Source organism: Nicotiana tabacum, chromosome 10 (assembly GCF_000715075.1).
Source record: "Nicotiana tabacum cultivar K326 chromosome 10, ASM71507v2, whole genome shotgun sequence".
NCBI lineage: Eukaryota > Viridiplantae > Streptophyta > Magnoliopsida > Solanales > Solanaceae > Nicotiana > Nicotiana tabacum.
The window spans coordinates 103206653-103229474 of NC_134089.1; the positions used below are offsets into that span (position 1 = coordinate 103206653).

At 37.2% G+C, this 22822-nt stretch overlaps 1 protein-coding gene across 1 annotated transcript; it reads left to right on the plus strand.

Annotated features, from left to right (window-relative positions):
• The first annotated feature begins 17186 nt into the window (after positions 1-17186).
• On the plus strand, positions 17187-22016 carry LOC107831217 (transcription factor bHLH123). Its single transcript, XM_016658960.2, has 7 exons — positions 17187-17798; positions 18078-18645; positions 19007-19114; positions 19227-19292; positions 19439-19504; positions 20711-20764; positions 21193-22016. The coding sequence occupies exons 1-7, from the start codon at positions 17428-17430 to the stop codon at positions 21346-21348; spliced, it is 1389 nt and encodes a 462-aa protein (XP_016514446.1). The 5' UTR covers positions 17187-17427; the 3' UTR covers positions 21349-22016.
• The last annotated feature ends 806 nt before the right edge of the window (positions 22017-22822 follow it).

Sequence of the window (22822 nt, forward strand, 5' to 3'; positions counted from 1 at the left end):
TGGACCAACTGCCTGCCTCGATCGTGGCAACCTCTTCTTTCTTTCTTCTCAGCGCACCCCCCGTGCCGCTTTGAATAGCCTGGGTTGTGGCTTTGAGTGCCGAATAGTTCAAGATCTTGTCCGACCTCAAACCTTCTTCTATCATGACCCCTATTTTGACCACCTCGTTGAAAGATTTTCCAACCGTTGTCACCAAGTGACCAAAGTAGGTTGGATCCAATGTCTGCAAAAAATAGTCTACCATCTCTCCCTCTCTCATGGGAGGATCGACCCTAGCTGCTTGTTCTCTCCAGCGGAACCCGAACTCGCGAAAACTTTCCCCGGGTTTCTTCCCAGTTCGCAATAACGTGAGACGGTCAGGGACTATCTCCAGATTGTATTGGAAATGACCTGCAAAAGCCTGTGCTAGATCATCCCACGTGTACCACCTGCTGAAATCCTGCCTGGTATACCATTCCAGTGCAGATCCGCTCAGACTTTGGCCGAAATAAGCTATCAAAAGCTCATCCTTGCCTCCTGCCCCTCTCATTTTGCTACAGAATCCCCGCAAATGTGCCATGGGATCACCGTGCCCTTCATATAAATCAAACTTGGGCATCTTGAACCCAGCCGGGAGTTGAACGTCTGGGAAAGGGCACAGATCTTTGTATGCCACGCTTACTTGATTGCCCAGCCCGTGCAAGTTCCTGAAGGATTGCTCCAGGCTTTTGAACTTTCTCAACACTTCATCCTGTTCAGGGGCTTTAACCGGCTTTTCAACCTCTGCCGGTACTTCCAAATGGGGAATGTAAGCCTGTGGTTCCGGTGCATGGAATGTAGGCTCGGGGGGATAGTATTGGGTATCGTGAGCCTGAAACAATGGCTCACTGGTCGTTCTCTGCAAAGGGGCTGACGTAGGTCCCACAAAAATGGGAATATTGGGTGTTAGGAGAGGTTGATGGGGTGGTGGAGCTTGAGAATCGTGAGGGCTTCTTTCTTGATGATAAAGGGGATTTGGACGGCTTGTGGAAGGGCTAGAGTGAGGGTATTCCGGCATGTGCCCCAGTGTTTCAGGGCTCTTTTGTGTTTTGTCTAGGGCTAGCTGCATTGCATTCATCTCTAGTCCCATCCTTTCAATCTTTTCCATCGCTTCTTTTAGCAACTGGCCCATTGGCCTTTCTTCCTCATTACTATTCTCTGAAGTAGTCATGATTGTTGCTACCGGTCCTTTGGATCTGGTTTGGTAGGAGTGTGTTGCCAGAGTTCTTTAACAACTAACTTGTCTGAATCAGACAACAACAAACTTTGTTAGCGTTAGATTTTAATAGATTTGATCATAACACAGAGGATGCAATGCACCTAGGCAGTTAATCGTTTCTACATGCTTTGCCTCAAACAACATGCGTCATCCCGGTTTGCTCATTCGTCCCTTTTTAAAGTACTTTGGGAAACCCTGTGTTTTACTTTATTTTGTATTTTTATTTTCTTTCTTTATTAAAAGCGGTCGAATCTTATGGGGATTGCCTACGTATCACGTCCCCGCGTGAATCAGACCAGGCGTAGTTCTGCCATGAGGCTAACATTTATAAAAGAAAATGAACAAACATTACATTTGAAAACTTTGTAAAACAATGTCTTGAAATACACATTAAAGAAAATGAACAACATTACATTTGAAAACTTTGTAAAAACAATGTCTTGAAACACACACATTCAAATTGAAATAAAAAGATACAATTCTTAACATCTCATAACGTGCCCCACTTTCCACTTGTGTTGTAAATTATTAGATCATTTGTTCAAGGCGGGGCTTGACCCGGATGTCCTCCCAATGTTCGATACATCCTTTCCAACTCCACTGCTAGATGACGGGCAAAGGTGGGTGCATGCTCGGTAAACCTTTCATAATCCATGCCTTGGCAGTTTACATAACTTTGAGAGGTGTAGACCGCCAGGTTGTGGATCTGTGCCCTGAAATCTTGGAGACGTTGACCTTGATCCTGCAATTGCTGCTGGTGAGTGGTGGCTACATCTCGGATACGGCCTTCACGATCTAGGGCTGACTCTAATAGAGCTCGGAGTCTGGCCTGCTCTAATCTCATCTGCGCTCTTTCTCTCTCAGTGTCCGCTTGTTGATGCTCTCTGTATCTTCTTGCCTCTTCTAGTTGTGCACGAAGTTGGTATCCTGATCGTATCCAATGGTCTTTTTCCTTCTCGAATTGTGCCCTGTCTTTCTCGGATTGCCTATTTTGGCGTTCCTTATCAGATCTGGCTTCTTCGTTTAATTGTTGGACCCTTTCTTTTACTTTGCTCAACGCCCTTTCTTTTGCAGCAAGAATGGAATCATAGTCCTGCATTCTTTCAAAAAGTTTGGCGATGGTTTTTTGATCCTTCCAATTCCTCATTGGCGTTTCAGAAGCCTTTTTCATTTTCAAGAATCGAGCATGAAGACTTTCATTCTCACAGGCTAGACTCTTCTTCTCGCCTTCAGCTTCTTGTGCTTGCAAATCCTTCTCCAGACTGAGGTTCCTTAGATTTTCCTTTAGGGCGTGGATAGTTGCTTTGTACCCCTTCTCTTTTTCTCCCCAAATCAACCGCTCTTGGATTTAATCATTGAAGTTTTGAATATGGGGTCTTTTAATCGGCCTTCTCAGCTCAGGTTTTGGTACATCGTCCACGTGAGACCGTTTCTCGAACCACCTTGCATATCCGGGATTTATCTCACCCTTTGTGGTGTCTGGGACTTGAGTATCGCTTTTTAAGTATCGACACCCATTCCACATCTGTTGAAGTAACGCCTCAGGGATAGTGGCCTCTGGGTGTAATTCGATTTCTTGTGTGCTCAAATCTTCATCATCGGGGACTACCTGATATCTTCCTAGTTGCCTTAAGACTCTCAATGGCGCGTACGGCTGGATGCTTCTCAATCCCAATAGTAGCAAATAACTATTTGAGTTTGACATATGTATCACTTCCCTCATTGGTAGCCATCCCAGAGTCCATTCAATTTGATTTGCCGTTAGAGCCCTTAGCCGAGATACCCATGCTTTTGTCCCTTCTGGAACCTGATAATTTCTCACTCTTTCCTCATAACCCTCGATGTAATTATCGTTGTTTGGCCTGTACTGTATGATCTTGGGCTGTTGTTGGAGATGTTCAATCAGCCACATTTGCAACAAAATTTCGCATCCTTCGAAGACTTTCGCTCCTGCTTTACATAAAGTCAAAGCCCGATAAATGTCTGAGAGAATGATGGGGACAATGGTGTGGTTTTCCTTGAAGGTGAGGATTTGCACAACTTTTGCGGTGCGAATATCGATTGTTCGTTCTTTGTTCGGGAAGACCATGATTCCTAGAAAAGCCACCATGAAGGCGAAACGACGGTGAACCTGCCATGCGTCTTTGTCTTGTTTGTTAGTAAGGCCTTTCTCATGAATTTCGAATCCATCTGACTTTCCGAACCTTGAATACAAAAAGTTGAAAGAACAACATCCGTTGATGACATTGCTTTTCCTGATTTGACTGCTGATGTTCAGAAGACCAAAGAATCGATGTACCGAGGGAGCCTTCGTGAATATCAAGCTTTGATTCCTTAAACTTCCGTCAAAACCAACATATCCGGCTACCTCCTCTAATGTAGGAGTGAGCTCGAAGTCAGAAAAACGAAAGACATTGTGAACAGGGTCCCAAAAAGTCACTAATGCCGCAATCAGATCCTCGCGGGGTTTTACCTTCATAATGTCCGGGAAGATTTCCCAGATGCTTGATGACCCACTTTTGACCATCTTCGCCTAATTCACACCACCACATTTGAAGCTGGAATAAAAACTCCTCTGTATTTGCGGAGAAAGGGTTTTGTGTGGTGCTCATTTTGTATCTGAAATTTTAATTTAATAAAGTTAAGACTTATTTCGAAAACATACTCCAATCATTTTCAGTCAAACTATTTCAAGACTTAAAACTATATATTTTTTTTTATTTTTTTTTCAATTTTTTTTGGGAATTTTTTCAAATTATTTTCAAGATTTGATACCTTTATTTCAAAATTTGAAAACTATATATTTTTTATGTATATATATATTCTATTTTTTCATTTTCTTTTTATTTATGAAGACCTATTTTATTCCTCAGCTCTCATCATAATTTATTTAAACCGGTCAGCAAGCATGTTCGAAGCAAATGAATGCACATATAGCAAGTAGGATGCATCAGGATGGTCTTTTTATTTTGGGTTCACCTGTCCTAGACAGACCCAACCCCTATGTTGAGTCCCCTAAGTCAAATGCACGTGATGCAAATAAACGTTCCTACTAGGGATCCGGTACATGGCTGAGTTATTCTAAGTGTAAGACCTGAGGTTGATTGTTCTAGACCTGGCTTACCCAAACAGACAGTTTGAGCCGAAGTGGGGGCAACGTACCGGGAGCACGAAAGTCTGCCCGGCCAAGTTACTTGTCCCAACTCCGTCTTATTTGGTATGACTTTAACAGAAAGGTGGGTCACACGCACGTGTACACCATAAATTCAGAAGACTCAGAGAGAAGGGTTTCGTAGCAGTTTTATATACACAATTCAGATAATATTAAAGCGGTAAAAGCATCATTTAGCACATTAAGCATATATCATGTAAAAATCCGATAATAAATAAAGCCAAATAACAACAATTATTCTAAGCTCGAATTCTTAACCCTGAACCAGTGGTTCTGGGTCAAAATGATCCCCAGCAGAGTCGCCAGAGCTGTCACACCTCCTTTTTCCGCACCCGCAGGGCGCAAGGGAGCTTTTCCAATTAAAGGACAATCGAAACGGGATTTGTTTATTTATTTCAGAGTCGCCACTTGGGAGATTTAGGGTGTTCCAAGTCACCAATTTTAATCCCGAATCGAGGAAAATAATGACTCTATATTACAGTCTGCGTACCAGAAATCCGGATAAGGAATTCTATTAACCCGGGAGAAGGTGTTAGGCATTCCCGTGTTCCGTGGTTCTAGCACGGTCGCTCAACTGTCATATTCGGCTTGATTATCTGATTTTATACAAGTGTGAACTTATGTGCAAAATTTAACTTTTAACCGCTTTTATCATTTTACTGTTTTTATCAGGAATTGCAACGTTGTGAAAATGTATCTCGAACCGCGTTACAATCAATGTACCCGTGGTCGTCGACACACTTTGACTCCGTTGAGATTTGGATTTGGGTCACATCAATGCGCACCCGAGTTTAAGGAAATTAAATTATTAAAGACGCGTCTAAAGCGACTAGCGTATTTATTTTGGGTAAGACCGTGGAATTTTACTAAACGGTCCATCCCGAAGTCCAAATAATTTTTAAAGCAAATATTTACTGAGGGCCCCGCGATTTGTATTTTCATTTGGCGAGGCTCGTCTCGTTCTTATTTTTTAACGAATTTTGCAACGTCATGGACATGCATCTCGAACCACGTCACAATCAATATACCCGTGATTAGAAACACATTTCGACTCCGTTGAGAATTGGATTTGGGTCACATAAATGCGCACCCGAGTTTAAGAAGGTAAGATTTATTAAGGCGCGTCCTAAAGAGTCTAACGTATTGTTATTTTAGGAGGGTTGTGAGATTTGCTAAACAACCCGTCCTGGAACCTAAATGCTTCGATAATATACATTTAAACAAGGGCTCCGCATCTGCGCGTTTTGTTTATTTTCATCGAAGCTCATCTCGTTCTTATTTTTAAAAGGATATCCTATAACAACTACGTTTCTTGTCGTGTTTGTCTTTATCAATTGAAAACAGTAGATAGTCCTAATTAATTAAATGCTTGCAAGTTGTTTGTAATGACATTCAGAAAAGCTAAAAAAAATCAGAAATGAGGCTGCATATACAGTCAGCCGAACAAATAATCATGGGCCCAGATCCAGCCCATGCGTAATAGGCCAGACCTGGGCCACTGCTCGTTCGATGCGGGCCCGCCTAGTCTGTTTTCGACCTGGGCTCGACCTTCATGAGGTTGAGGCCCTGAATTTGTGTTCTTTATCTTGAAACATGGCTTTAAGAGTTATGTATGGAAATTTATTGGAAAGGAAAGAACCTAATTTACAGTGTACAAATTTCATGCTTGGACTACATTACAGGCTCATACTACACTATTGAATTAAGTATGGGATACTACCTACTGCCTTGGGCATACTCTCATCATCAACCTATATACACATTCTAGCATCCGACTACCATGCATTGACATTTATGGGCCTGAAGACTACCTCTAGTATCCATAACCAAATGTAAAACTATTACACATCACATGAATATTTAATGTAATAATCTATGTATAAAAGACATTCTTCAGGATCTTTCATTTGGATTCATGCTCATTTTTCCAATTACATTTTTTGACAGTGCATTGGTTGTGTACCTGGTATAGAGAACAAAGAAGAAAGGAATGATCAGCTGGGCAGTATGCAGTAAACACAGCAACAGCAGATACACAGCAACAGCACAGCAACAAACCAACAATCAAATGTTTTCCACAGCCCTCAGACAACCAACAATATTTCCCAGAACCAAAGAGAACCAACAAATAGTCGAGTACAAAACCAGTGAACCCAGAAAAGAATGATGAAACAAACAGCAACAACAGAGTATTCAATGCAGCAACACTACCAATTCAACAACCAGAAACAGTTCAGTCAATGCAAACACAGAACTTGGCCAAGACAGCTTGACCAAAATGCACTCTTATACAACTTTCAGACAATGTTTGGTTGCAATGTCTTACTGGAACTCTCTTATGTTTTCAATCTTTTCTTTTAACTTACAAACCTTTCTTAAGACTTAAAGATTCCAGCCTCAAGACTCAAAATTCTTCTTTTTTCTGAAGACTAAAAGTCCAGCCCTTGTTTTAGTTCTCGAATGGCCTATTTATAAGCCAAAGTGACCAAGTGCAGCTAAGCTGCCCCTCATGCTGCAACTTGCAGACTGCCCATACCCTGTTAAAGCCCATGCCTAAGCATCTTTTGGTGCCAGCCCCTTTGTTCCCCACGCCTGGTTTTAGTTTAATCCAGAATTATGGGCTCATTTTATTTATTCATTTTAAGCCCCATACCCTTGTGTCTTGTTTCCCATTAGTATTAGTTTAATCTTAATTATTACCCTACTTGTCAGCTTCATTTAAACTAATCTTTCTGTCCTTTTTGACACCCCAGAACACCCCTGCTTAACCTTGATTATTACTGCCCTGCCTATTGCAGCATCAGGGCAGTTTTGAACTGATGAAAGTTCGAATTCAAGGCTGCCTGGGCTGAACCTTTTCAGTCATTTTTACAATGCAAACAAACCATTTTAAACCATGCTGGGGCATTCAGTTAGTGGCAACGTTCAATTAGTCATGCGACATTATTAGCTCGTTTGATTCATTAGTTATAGAAAACTAATCGACGACATTTATCGAGTCGACTATACTAATTATAACAGGTAATAATCAGTCGTTCAAATAAACAACACATACGGGGACCTAAAGGGCTTCGGACAACTTGGTCAGTCACTAGGAACCTATATAAGTTATTCATGCGACGACTATATTAATCGGATATGCTTATCATAGGATGCATTCAAATCATACACAAAAACCATCGACCAAATAAAAGGTCTTTACAGAGATGAAAGAAATCCGAATGAAAAATAACAACATAACAACCAAACACAACGGAATATACTGACAACTTAATTAGAACTAAAACGAAAGAAAAGAAAACTTACCCAAAAAGGTTTGAAATCAAAACGACCCAAATTCTGATTCAACTTCGAACTCTTGAGGCCGAACAAACTTTAATCAGGGTGTTCTCACATGAGAACACCTTGATTAAGGTCTTTTAGACCTCAAACCCTTGTCCAAACCGGCCGGATTCCCCAGGTGCATGTGTTCTAAGGTCTGGACTTCCAGATCTGATTTTTAGGAAGTTGTGGGTAGATTCGGACCAAACCAAGCTTGGTTTGGTCACGAGGAAGGTCAGGGGAATGTCTGGTATGAAGATGGGGTGGTTTGGCATAGGTCCGGGTTCGACTCAAATCTTCAAACGAAGATTCGAGACGAGGGAAGGTGATTCGAGGCAAGAGGGTAACAGATCCATGTTCAGGAGAGTGAGGGGGTCTTAGGGTGTTCAGGAGGTGGTCACCGGCGTTCGTGCCGCCGGCTTTAATGGCGAGGGAGACGAGGGCGGCTAGGGTTTCTAATGGGAGGTCCGGGTTCGACTTGGGGACGAAGGGGTGGGGTGTTGGTATAGGGGGCGTGGGTGTAAGGGAAGGTTTATATATGGTCTATGGGATTGGATCTGAGCCGTTAGATCAGATGATCTCAACGGCTTGGATCTGAGGGTGAGAACTGAGACGGGGTCGTTTGGTAGTTAAACGGGGTCGTTTGGTTTAAGTGAGGGGTTGGGTCAGATTTGGGTCGGGTTTGAACCTGGGTTATTGAAAGTGATCCTGGACCGTTGGATTGGATTGATTGGAACGGCTGAGATGGATTGGCCTGAAACGATGCCGTTTCAGGAGATGCCTGGGCAGCCGGATTTGGACTGGGCCTGAGTGCTGGTTGGGCCTGTTATTTTGTTTAATTTTTGGCCCAAACCGGTTTCCTTCACTTTTGTTTTCTAATTTCATTTTTTCTTTTAAAACAAAAATAAAAATAAAAATAATAAATAACGAAATTAAAACTAAACAACAATGCAACATTTTAACACAATTATCACAATAATTATTTAAGTAAGTTAAAAACCTAGAACAAACAAACGATGCACACATATATATATATATATTTTTGAATTTTCTTTTACTGACCGAATTATGGTTTAATCATACATATTTTGTATTTTTGTTTGTTAATGATTAAATGCAAAAATGGACAGATCCACAAATGACTAACAACACATGTCACGAAAACTCGAACAATTGTACAGCGAAACTATTTGTTACTATTTTTATTTTCTTTTGGAGCGATTGCTCGTAAAGCAAAAATCACGTGCTTACAGGACTTATCATATATTGTTGATCTGATGCATACAAGTGCTGCTATATGCAATTTAGAAAATCTTAGACCAACACATGAAGCTTTGTTCTCATAAGCAATGGTTTAGACATTAATAGGAGGTATTCAATGCTAAACCAGCTTGGATATAAACCAGCATTATCAAGATGAACTGTCTTGATTTCATAATCTGAAAATTATGCTCTTAATCGAGAAAAGCAATTCCAAATGCCAAACTGCAGGTTGACAATAATTACACATGTAACCATCTCATATATGCACCTATAAGTGGTTCACATGATAGGTGAACGAGCCCATATTCACCTTTTATATATTTCAGAATCAGGGGTCTTAGTCCCAACTTTAGCTGGTATAATCAATTCATTATGAGAACAAGCAACACATGAGAATTCCTGAAGAATCTTCTAGTTCTTTAGTATATGCTTATCTGAATTTTCAAATAGCTCATTTGAAAATGGCAAATGAAAACTTCAAGTTTATCATGTCATGTGCTATCTCTTAGTAAACTTCTGGTTTACTATGGCATAAACTTTTGCTTTAGTAAACTTCTAGTTTACTGTGATACATGATATAGTACAAATTAAAGAATAAGGCGGGTAACTTCTCACATACATATTATTTTACCCCCTATGATTGTGGAAACATGAAGATTATCAATCTTCCAATCATTTGTAGTCTCACTATGATAGCCATTTGTATTAGTAAACTTCAGGTTTACTACAACATATGTTTTGACCATAATCATATAATATGAATGGCATATTTGTATATAAGCTCTTCGAGGGCCTTAATTTATTATCCACAATCTAATATTTATTTGGCACTACTGGTGTCATGTATTCTTTAGGCAAACATTTAGCTCTTTAGGAGTTATTGATACATTTTGTACTATCAAATATTGCTCAGACACTGCTGGTGTCATGAGAGAAAATCACAATCAAATAAACAATGTAAAACAATTGTTTAAGCACACGAAAACTCTTCTTCATAATATTTTTCCACTTCAGGAGGCAATTTCAACTGTGTTACTTCTTCAGGAGCAAATTTAAAATAAGAAATATTGAGTATATATTCTCTCAATTATATTAACTTTTCTGGAGGTGAATTGTAATGTATTCACATCAAGAGCGCGTTCATATTTACCCGGCTTATTATTATTGTCACATTCACTTCAGGGAATGGATTAATATTATCAAAAGTTCACATCCTTCAGGAAATCGAACATAATTATCTGAATGCGCATTAATCACATCAAATTGTGATGCCTCAACCTCTTTTAAAATATTTACTACTTCAGGAGCAAATCGAGGCGTGCATTTAATATAGAAAATATTTATGTAGCTTATCTTCAATTGTAACTATAGAAAGCCTAAATTATCACTTCTGGTGATCATAGACATATACCACTTCTGGTGGTTAACAAAATATAATTACAATGAGATGTATGAAATATAACTATTTCTGGTGGTTGTATATTTCTTGCAAACTCTGCTAGAGTTTAAGTTGATCTAATAATATTATCCATATTCTTTAAAATGACATAAATAAGATATATTATAGTAAACATCATTATCAAATCATAATTTTTCTTTATGTACAACAATTACATAACCATACTATCTATTACAAATAACAAAAATTAAAATATTTACATTTCTACAGATTCACCACCAATTACATGACTTGTTTCTCCTTCTGGGAGTGCAAAGTAATCAGCTACATCCAAATGCATGAAGTCTAAATTATCTTCAGAAATAAAATTTGCTTCAGCATTTTTCTCTGTCTTCTTCAGGGAGGCTTGATAAAGCTCAACCAGGTGCTTTGGCGTACGACAAGTACGTGACCAGTACCCTTTTCCTCCACATCTATAGCATGCATTTTCTACATTTGGCGCTTGCACCGCTTCATGCTTTTGTTCCTTCCTTTTCCACTGCTGGTGGTGAGAAGGCTTCTTTGGTGCATTATTATTACCATGATTGGGGTTTCTTCCCCGACCACGGTCATGACCACGACTGGGGCCACGACTTCTTCCACGTTTAGCTTGGTGGAAGTTCGTCTCATTCACTTCAGGGAATGGACAAGAACTAATAGGTCGGCTTTCATGATTTTTCATTAATAGCCCATTATGTTGCTCTGCTATAAGAAGATGTGAGATAAGTTCAGAATACTTTTTAAATCCCATCTCTCGATATTGCTGCTGTAGGAGCATATTCGAGGCATGAAAAGTGGTGAAAGTTTTCTCCAACATATCATGATCAGTAATATTATCACCACATAATTTTAATTGGGAAATAATTCTGAACATAGCAGAATTATACTCACTGATAGATTTAAAATCTTGTAGCCTTAGATGAGTCCAATCATAACGTGCCTGTGGAAGAACGACCATCTTCAGGTGGTCATATCTATCTTTCAAATTATTCCACAGTATGACTGGATCTTTAATAGTGAGATATTCCATTTTCAGGCCCTCATCAAGGTGATGGCGTAGGAATATCATTGCTTTGGCACGGTCTTGGTTTGATGCCTGATTTTTATCCTTGATGGTGTCTGCCAGACCCGTCGCATCAAGATGAATTTCAGCATCAAACACCCAAGACATGTAGCTTTTGCCCGATATATCCAGGGCTACAAATTCAAGTTTAGAAAGATTTGACATTATTTAGGAAAAGAAAGTTCTTACCTCAGATACTTTCAAAATATTTGCTCGAGATGGTAGAGCTTCGTGCTGATAACGTGTTATGAAATAAAGACTATAAAGTAAAGACAAGTATAGAGAGAAACTGATTTATTATTCGAATTTAAACTGATGTACATAATGAACTGAAATCTCTTCTATTTATAGAAGAAAGGAAGCTGCTCTGTAAGCTGCTACTACAAGCTGCTGTGTAAGCTGCTACTACAAGCTGCAGTGTAAGCTACTATAAGCTGCTGTGTAAGCTGCTACTACAAGCTGCTGTGTAAGCTGCTACAAGCTGCTGTGTAAGTTGCTGTTGTACCAGATATGGATAATCTTCTACTGAGAGCAATATTTATCCATAACGGAGTACTGAATGGATAAGCTTATTATACCCGGTATGGATAATCTTCTACCGGGGGTAATGTTTATCCATAACTGGGTACTGAAAAGATAAGCTTATTATACCCGATATGGATAAACTTCTACTGGGGGTAATATTTATCCATAACCGGGTACCGAAGTGATAAGCTTCTTCAGGAAGCTTATTTCCAATATAGTACTAAATAGATAAACATATTTACGGTGGAGTCCCATATGGATAAGTTTCTTCAGGAAGCTTATTTACAACGGAGTACTAAATGAACATCCATAATATAATATATTTATAACATAAGAGTCTTTTTTTAGGTACACATAGTCACGTAAGAATACGTTGGTTGATGAACTAATAAGGCGTTTTCTTTAATTATTTAATTTAGGAAGGGATTTGGTAAAACCAAAAGGACAAAAATAAGATGAGTGATATATGAAATGATTACAAGTAGAATGTTTTCAGTCGCTCTCAGGCTCTGACTCTTAGGTCTCCAGCGAGGGCCCCTGTGTATCCGCACGCGCACCAGCCGCGTGGACCCACCGCTGACTTTATTTTTATCAAAGGTGTAAAGTCAAAATACGCAAAATAGCAATTACTCGGAATGACGCCGCCGGTTTGAGACTGAGAGAAGCGGTAACCGGTCTCCCTCCATCATTTGCCGCCTCTCTCACCCCACCCCCACCCCCAAATTTCTCCTCACGCAAGTTAACTCTTCCCAGCCAAAAAATAAAAAAGATTTTCTTTTCCTTTGAATTATTGTAGTTTTTAAGTTCTTAGGTAGTACTTATTTGGTCACACATAACAATCTATTGGAGGCGAATCTTAAATTTAAAATTTATCGGTTCTAAAGCGACCTTTAAGTTAATATTTTATGATAATTACGTTCATACACTAATATTAATATATAGTTATTTTGATAAATTTCTTAATACTTATATAGGGTCTTGACAAATATTATTGGACCAAGATAATACATTGTGGATCCCCTCCAGCATACCAGAAATACAGTATTCCTTTTCCCTTTGTATGTTTTACCTTGGCCCCGTAAGTAAAGCAGATGATAAGATTGGGATAGATAACAAATCGGATACTGTATTATATTTGCGCTATTATCCAAAAGTTTCGTACACCACATTCTCAGTTTTGTGGCAATCATCGATCTATAACTAACAAATTCTTGTTTTAGTTTGAAACCAAAAGATTAAGTAAACAAAATGAGAAAGACCGGTACTCATGACCAGTTAATATCACATTATCAAACCGGCCAGTGCTTTATCTTCTGCTATTTCTTTCTTTTTGTTTGGAGGGTGGGGTTGTCAATTCTTCTTTTGGGTCCTAATGTACTAATCATCTCAAAGATTTGGGACATTGCTTCTCATAGAGCAAAATGCGGTGAGTTGATGTGTCAGCATCGTTATTATTTATTCTGAACTAAATAAAGGGCATGATTATATCTATCTAGTAGCCCATATATCTTCTTGGTCACTCTTCCATTTACATTTACGTTTAAGGATTCCGCTTTTTATTGAAAATAGATTTTCTAACATTTCTAGTACCAACTAATTTATTCGGGAGAGACATTTTACGATGTCATGATGCGCCAATTTCCTGCATGGCCATTCTTTTAATACTTCTGACTCTCGGGAGTCTCTTTGTAGGATACTTGATCAAAATATTCGCCCTTGGTCTATGCGGATCAGGGCCCGGCTAACGCGTCACAAGACCGAAACTTAGAGGAATTGACGGGCGCTGCACAAGAGATGGAGCATGTGGTTTAATTCGATATAATGCGCAAAATCTTCTATCAATTTTATGATATTGATGATTGCTATTGGAAAGAAATAAATGACTCTCTAAGATGCCATTCTTTTGATGAGATTGATGAATGTCATTATATAATTAAGGATGAACCTCAATCATTCAATATATACGACGCATATTAGAGAAGTATTAACTCTAAAAATATTACCAAAATTAACTCTAAAAAGTAGGTGATGTCAAGATTCACCTACCAATCTGCCAAAAGTTTAGAATAACATTAGCCAAAGACACACGAGAGTGACAAGAGCCAACATGTTATTATTAATTATCGACTATGTTTTACTATTGGTTCTGTGGTCCTTACATACGGGTGGCTGACTATCCAAAGCTTAAGTGCAAGTTGCTTGAGAAATGAAAGAACGGACTGTACTATTTGGATGCTAAATTCATTGTCAAAAGCATTCAGGATTCAGGAGCTGATTTTAGTAAAACGTTTAGATGATGACATTTGTGAACTAAAATTGGTGGCAATAGATATTTGACATAGACTTCCACCACTAACCCAAAAAATGAGGGGGAAAAAGGAAGAATTAATCCTTTTCTAGAACTATAATAGCTTTATTTTACTTATTTTGTAGTTATCGCAGAGTCTATTTATACGAGCAGAAAAAGTCATAAGGTAATATTCATCTGATAGACTCCTTGCTTTTATTAGCCTTCATGTAAAGGTACAGCAAATGAAAATTATGCTAATTTATTAACTTATCTATTCTTTTTTAATTTCTCACTCGATTTCTGTTATTTGTGGCTTGAATTATTTCCTTGTATTTTTAGGAAACTCATAGTCCCTATAGGTTTAGGAAAACCCATTGGCCTAATAGATTTGAGAAAGGAAAACCTATAGTCTTTGTCCACATGATCTATTAGGACAATAGGTTTTCCTAAACCTTGAGTAAGCAGAATTTGCTGAATGGGTACAAAAATCAAGTTTTGAATTTTTGTGAGCATTGTGTGTTTGGTAAACAGACAAGGGTAAAGTTCATCAAGAAGGCCGAGCACAAGACCAGAGACAACATAGATTATATGCACTCTGACTTGTGGGGTCCAAACAGAGTTCCCTCCAAGAGTGGTGCCAGGTATTTTATGACTTTGATTGATGATTACTCAAGGATGGTGTGGGTGTATGTTCTGAAAATAAAAGATCAGGCATTTTCGACATTTGTTAAATGGAAGACGATGGTTGAGAGGCAGACGAAAAGAAAAGTTAAGCATCTTCGAACTGACAATGGGTTAGAATTTTGGAATTCTGAGTTCGATAATTTCTGGAGCAGGGATGGCATAGTCAGACACCGCACTTGTGTCGGAACACCACAACAAAATGGTGTTGCAGAACGTATGAATAGAACGTTTTGTGATAGGGCACGAAACATACTTTCACACTCATGTGTTAGCAAAGATTTTTGGGTTGAAGCAATCAATACAGCTTGTTATTTGGTTAATAGATCTACATCCACAACTATTGAGTTCAAACCTCCTTTTGAGGTATGGTCCGGTTCGCCTACTGATTATTCAAAGTGAAAGATATTTGGTTGTCCTGCTTATGCTCATGTGAGGGATGGAAAACTTGAGCCGAGGGAAAAGAAGTGCATATTTCTAGGGTATGCAACTAAAGTGAAAGGTTATAGGTTGTGGTGCACAGATAAAAAGACTCCCCGGTTAATTATCAGTAGGGATGTAACATTCAATGAATCTGCCTCACTGGACAGTCAGAGGGAGAAGGCAATAGCATAAACTGATCGTGGTGTCAGTGACCTCATAGAGCTAGAAATTGAATCTCCACTAGCTCAGCCCAGTAGTTCTAAAGTAGAGGAAGTGGAGGAGGTGCAAAATAGTGATCAAGATGATAATGTTGATGCACCTGCGCAACAACAACCATATAGCATTGCAACATGCAGAGAGAAGAGAGTGATCAATCTACCGCAAAGGTTTGCAAACATAGTTGATGGGAATCTTCTGGGATATACGAATCTAGTGGGATTTGCTTTGGCAGTTGCAGAGACCGTTTTTGAGTGTTATAGCTACTCAGAATCTATTCAGAGTACAGAACCAAATCGACAGATTATTGCTATGGCTAAAGAGATTGAGTCTCTTAACAAGTTTAGGCGTTGCCTAGACTTGGTTGATGTGTGTGGCAATGGATAGAGCCTTGCGAGGGCTGAGGGCAAGGTAGAGAGACGTTGTTCCTGTTGATGAAGAGAATTCAAGCCAAAGGGAAGATTTTTTATCTGTGGTTTGAATTATTTCCTTGTAATTTTAGGAAACCCATAGTCCCTATAGGTTTAGGAAAACCCATTGTCCTAATAGATTTGGGAAAGAAAAATCTATAGTCCTTGTCAAATTGGGAAACCTTTCTCATATATGTTTGGGACCTTTTGGGATCTATATATAGGGGTTGTAGTTGGAGATTCTATAAATGGTATTGTGCTTTTCTTCTCATTCATAGTGGAAAACTCTCTCTTCTTTTGCCCCGAGGATTAGGCTTAGCCGAACCTCATTAAATCCTTGTGTTGATTTTTCTTCTCTATTTGTTTTGTGTCTGATTGTGTGCTAGTTAACCCACGATATTCCGCAACAATTTCGATACCTATTTTGGGCTCGGCTAATTATATTCATACTGAAAAATTCTATTTGCAGAGTAAAGCATTTCTTACCAAAAACAACTTTGTTCGCATGACACAAACTTGAGACATCTAATATATCCCCTTCGTTTTGCTGAAATAATATAGTCCATATACTTGCATGGTCTAAGTTTATGCTCTCGCAATTTTATAAGAAAAAATAGTGGTGTGGCTTATTAATCAGAGAATAATAGAGTTCTACTTTAAATGGGGTTAATGATTTTTGTAAATTATGAACATCGGCCAAAGAGTATTGTGGGTGTGACGTGTAAACTTTTGTCTGCTACTGTCAATGGTATATTGACTCGACAGTCCATGGGAAAGCTTGTTTGGCATTGTTAGCTTTTGAAGCAAATACATAACCCCCAAATTGAAAATAATTTAAAGTCAAAAGTTAAAGCGGAGGAGAAAAAGGCACGAGTGCTGCTGACTATAAAAGATAATACTACTAAAATAGGAACATAAGTTTTACTTTCTTATTTTAATTCAGCAAAGGTAAAAGTAAATTAAATGCTTAATTCTATTTGGCTAAGCAGGAAATTAAATTCGACTGCCTAAAAGGTGCGTGAATACATGTCTAATCAGTCACGAAAAGTCAACCGAATTGTGGTCATTTTTGAATCCCATAATCTCAAAATAGTTTCCCACTTTGAGTTAGGGGTACTATAAATAGTTATAATATATGCAGCGAAACGAAGTCATTTCATTTTTCAGCTTTTTCTTTTATAAAAAAAAAAGAAGAGCCAAACAACAAATTAAAGCCATCGAGTAAAGCAAAGCGAATTCCAGAATAGAAGAATCTAGCTCTATATTCTAGCTTGGTCATTACGTACCACAGAAAAAGGGAAAACTTTATAAGGTGCTTGTAATTTATAAGCTCAAGTTGAAAATTTTTCAAATTTTTTTTTTCAACTTTTGTGATCTTGAAAGGAGCCATGGCAGAAGAATTTCAGCTAGGTAGAGGAAACTGGTGGGAGTCGTCATCATCAACAACAACAACAACATCATCGTCTAGGAATAATAAGTTTGAAAGTGGAATATTATCATCTACTACTACTACTATGTCTTCAGTATCCACCGCACTAAATAGCATGGCAAGCAACTTTGGTTGTTGGCCGACAGAAATTGAGGATATTAAAGCTAGATCTTCCTTGAATCCTGTGTCTGTGTCGGCATCTGATAGTAGCTCTATGGTTTTTCCAGCTGATCCCCAGAAACTCCACGCCTCTGAATCTGGTGCTCTAAATTTGCAAGTCATGGGCTTAGGTCTACCATCCCAAGGACTTGATTGGAACCAACCTTTCTTGTAAGTACCACTATTATATATATATATATATGGTGATCCAAATTTGCAGCTGACTTCAGGATTCTTGTTATTATACTTTTATAATTTTGCATTCAAAATTTGATATATTTTTTTAAATATATACTTATGTTGTGTGTTGAAAATTTTAAGTTCATTTAAATTTCACAGACAATACACTCAACCGTTGTCCGTAGTTTGTCCAACCGCGATTAATTAAATTGATGTTCCACTTAGGATATGTTTTGAATTATTTTCCTATTAATTAATTCTCATTTGCAGCCGCGGTGAAAAAGCTGGGAGTGGCTTTCGTTCCATACTTGAAGAAGGGCTGAGCTCGGATGCAAATTATCAGCAAGAAGGATCATGTCAGCAAGATCATCATTGGACGCAGAAAATATATACTGGGAATGACTATAATAATAAGCAAATGGACCGGGGTATTTCTTTAGATCATCAACCAGTATTTAATGCTCCAAATATGAGCTCAAATCTTGATAAAGCACCTTATGGAAGTCCTTCAAATATGTTACAAGGACTCTTAATTTCTGATAGTCACCAAGAATCCAACTTTACAAGTGCTACATCGCTATATTATCCTCCCTATAACCCATCGAATTGTGACGTCAATCATGCAGCAGCTGACGTAATGCCCGCTTCATCTTCATCTTCTTCTTGGTCTAAATTTCCGAAACAGCAGTGGCCGATGCCGCTGCCTCACGGCCAGTCGCATTTCTCTGGCACTCCTTTCTGGAATGCCACGTCAGCTTCCATGGACGATGTTCGCTCAGGTTTCCACCTCCCATCTATACATCAGCAGCTTCCCAACCCAGTTGATACGAAACCAAAGGTAATCGAATACGTAGTAGTATGCCTCCGTTTCATTTTATGCGACAACAACGAATTATAAGAAAAAAAAAAGACTTTTCACATATACCAGTTAAAGTCTCCTCATAACTAGTCATTCTTAAACATTCCAAGAGAATGTAATTCAGAGAAAACAAAAACTTTAATATAAAAGAGTTTTTAAATATAGATGTTATCATTCTTTTTTAAACAAACTAAAAAAATAAAGAGTGTTATAAAAAAATACAACGGAGGTAGTACTAACTAGAACTCAATTTTTATGCGATATATGGATTTTGATTTTACCTTTTGGTAAATTTATAAAAACATGTAGTACTAATATTGATTCATTCATCGTGCTACAGCATACAGCTGAAGATAAGAATATAAGAACAATAGCAAAGAGAAGTGGCAGTGAAACGTCAAATAAGAGACCACGGAATGAAGCGCCATCTCAAATGCCAGCTTTTAAGGTATATATGTGCATGAATTTTTAACGAAAAAATGGGGCTTTGGATTTATTTGTTAAATTATTCTATCATAGCCTAATATGAGAATATGTTTCTTTGTTCTTGATTTTTTCAGGTGAGGAAAGAGAAGATGGGAGACAGAATCACTGCCCTTCAACAATTAGTCTCACCTTTTGGAAAGGTAACAAATTAAAGCTGCGCCTGAAAATTTCTTTCACTTTACATAAAGAATATCATATGTCGTGTATACTGAGAGAGACCATTAACTTTCTGAATTCACCAAAAAGATACTCTCATTCACTAAATCTTGATTTTGTTTTTCCCCAGACTGATACAGCTTCTGTGCTCTCCGAAGCGATTGAGTACATAAAATTCCTCCATGAGCAAGTCAATGTAAGTTTTTCAGAGTTAGCCTTTATTTTCTTCAATTTGCTTTTGCTCTCGCTAGCTATTCTTTTCCTTTAATTCAGTGCAAAATACTGCATCTCATGGTCAATACCCGGTTAGAATATGATAGGGAAAGAAAGAAGCATATACTCTTTCCGTTCTGAATCTTTTCCAAGTACGACGGTAAAACTGATTAGTTTTTGGGGTGAATTTGAACATAGAATTTACAATTTTCTTGAAATATAATTACATATTTAAAAACTACATTAAAGTACTATAAGTCAAAATAGTTAATAATTTAAAATATTTTTGCACAACAATATGGTAAGAAATAGTTTGTTTAACTTTTCTAGTAGTAATATGTTCACGTAAAGTGAAACATATGGAGTACGAGATAGTACAAGGCTTTCAACTTGGTATTATCAATATCTCAAAAGAGTGATTTTTCATAAAAGATTTGAACTTTTTCAGTACATATGTATCTTTTGGAAATTAACTTCTAATAATAATTACTATAAAAAATAACGAAAAAAATATAATTACGGAGTGTGTTTTTATTTTCAAGTCCCCAAGCCCCGTCCAAGTTATAAATGATCAATAGAAATATTATATATTGCTATATAAATACTACGCCCTCTGAATTTGTACATCATGCCCCTTTACAATTTTGAATTTGAGAATATATCTTTTTTCAGATCTCTTATGTGTGAAAGACAGATCTCTTATGTATAAAAGTAAATCTCTCATGTGTAAAAAAAAAAAAATAGGTAGGGTCATAAAATTAAAAACAAATATGTAAAGAGCCAAAAAACCAATTGACCCCAATTTTTATGTGATAGACTTAGCACATAATTTAAAAAAGATCAAATTAAAGAAAGGCTTTTGAAACTTGTAGTCTAAAATAGGTTATAGACAATGACTAGTTATAAATCATCTTAATAAGTGTCACACCGAAAGTTTAAAATTATGTTATTTTTAAATACTATAAAAATTGTCATTCTAAGATCTTATTTTTTGGGATAGAATGAAAAGAAAGTGTGGCATATAAATTAGGAAAGAGGAAATATATATAACAGGGACAACTGATTTAGTCTCAAATAGGAAAAGAATGGACAAGTTTTAATACGTAGTTATATTTCAAATTCCATTTTCAATATAGCAAACTATACCACATTGATATTAAGCATTTCTTTTAACCATGTCACATAACAGGTCTTAAGCACCCCATACATGAAAAGTGGAGCTTCCAGGCAGCAACATCAGCAGGTAAAACTACATGTTATTCTTTAAGGGGTCGTTTGGTATGAGGTATAAGAAGGTATAAGGGTAGTATAAAAATTTAATACCACCTTAATACTTTATTTGGTTAGCAAACCAGGTATAAGTTATTCTAGTGTTAGTTTTAACACCGGGATAACTTATACCTTATAGAAGGTGGGGTAATTAGCACCGATATAACTTATACATTCGTGTTATAAATTATGCAATTGTCATTCTTAATACAATATACTAAACAATAAATAAACAACAATCCCAGCATAATTAATCCCAGCATAACTTATCCCAATTAATATAACTTATACCGGTATAAATCATATTCCAAACGACTCCTAATAGTGCTACTTTACACCGAGACTATTAAGTATTAATCGTGGATTGCAAATAAAGGTGGTTTATCTACATTCTGTCTGCAGAGTACTGGTGATAGATCCAATGTTAATCCAGAAGGAGCAAAGCAAGATCTTAGAAGTCGAGGATTATGTTTGGTCCCAGTTTCTAGCACCTTTCCCGTAACTCATGAAACGACAGTAGATTTTTGGACACCAACATTTGGAGGAACATTCAGATAATGAAGAGGCCCAGACAAGAAGCCAACAACAGATAAATTAATCACAAAAAGAGTTAGAGTTTAAGTTATATACACCGTTAGTATAATTTTTGTTTTTTACATTATCAGGTTATATTTAACAGGTAATTAATCTGTCTTATTTTTATGATTACAAATCTTACATTTTAAAGAAGCTTACATTAAGCTATCCTTCGGATGGCCTGATGGTGTAAAAAAAACAAACTCTTGAAACTGACGGTGTATATGACGTAAACTCTGAGCACATATTGTATGTTCCACTAGTCATCCCCTTATCAAAACCCTAGACAAGTGGGGGATGAAAATGAAAAAGAGGGCCAAAAAAAAAATATGATGATGATGATGATGGAAAACAAAAAATAAAGAATGCAAAAAGAGAAGGAAAAGGAATTAAGTGACCCTTTAAAAATGGACCAGCTCATGCAAAATGATGCAGCTTTGGCCAATATTTGGGACCACTGTATGCGTCTAGGGGTATTATAATTATTGAAGAATAATTATGATCAAAGCTTGTTGATTACTCGTTAGGAATAATATGATAAATTTTAAAAAAGATTTCTTTTTTCTCATTATGCTAGTTAGTTTACAAAAAGGAATTTTGTTTATAGCTGAATTTAGTTGAAATGAGGGATAAAAGGAGCTTTTAACGCTAGCTGTTTGTATCTGTTATTTGTGCATCTAGCTGGCACTACCATTACTTTAAAACAAAAGATATGAAGGAATAATTCATTTGGTTGGAAATCTAACTTTCCATTTGTTTATATATATTTAAATATGTCTGGAATAAGTTAGTGGAACTTTTACGGCGTTTCGACTTTTTTTATTTTCAATTTTACATATTCGTTTAATGATTAATGGAGGGATGTAGATGAAGGAGAGAAACGGATATTTCTTTTCCTCTTCTAATGGTTAAATTGAACTGCTTTCATCAGAAGGCAAAGAGAAGCCAGAACTCAATTCCTCATTCCCTTCTCCTTTAACTTTTGCACTAGTTTATATTACATCTTCATTCATTTTCTAAAGCTAGCCATTATAGATTGCTGAGTCTTTCGTTAGATATATAACGAAGAATGAATTTTCTGTTTTAAAAAAAAAAACTAGGAAAATCCATTAAACTTAAAAGGTCTATTAAACAACTTTTGTAAAATCCAACAATAATCTAGCAGAATGAAAAGACATTTTTAATTGGGAAACTTACACAAAAGTCCGAGATAAGTCTCAACTTACCGACCTCTGGCCATTAGTCATAGACTTATCAAACCTAACCAAGCACATATAAAAATTGAAAAACTAAATAAATAAGGTTCTTCTCTCAAAGAATCACACGCAAAAATTACCTTCCATATTTTTAAGTGTGATTAGCAACATTAGATGCAAGACGAAAGAAAAATTCATAGATGAGGTAGCAAATAAGGTGACGAAATACAAAAAAAAAATATTCCAAAAATCAAAGCAAA

Coding starts and splice junctions, on each gene's coding strand:
- LOC107831217 (XM_016658960.2), top strand. CDS start 17,428: ATGGCAGAAGAATTTCAGCTAGGTAGAGGAAACTGGTGGGAGTCGTCA. Junction 19,115..19,226: donor CTCAAATGCCAGCTTTTAAG/GTATATATGTGC, acceptor TGATTTTTTCAG/GTGAGGAAAGAGAAGATGGG. Junction 19,293..19,438: donor TAGTCTCACCTTTTGGAAAG/GTAACAAATTAA, acceptor GTTTTTCCCCAG/ACTGATACAGCTTCTGTGCT.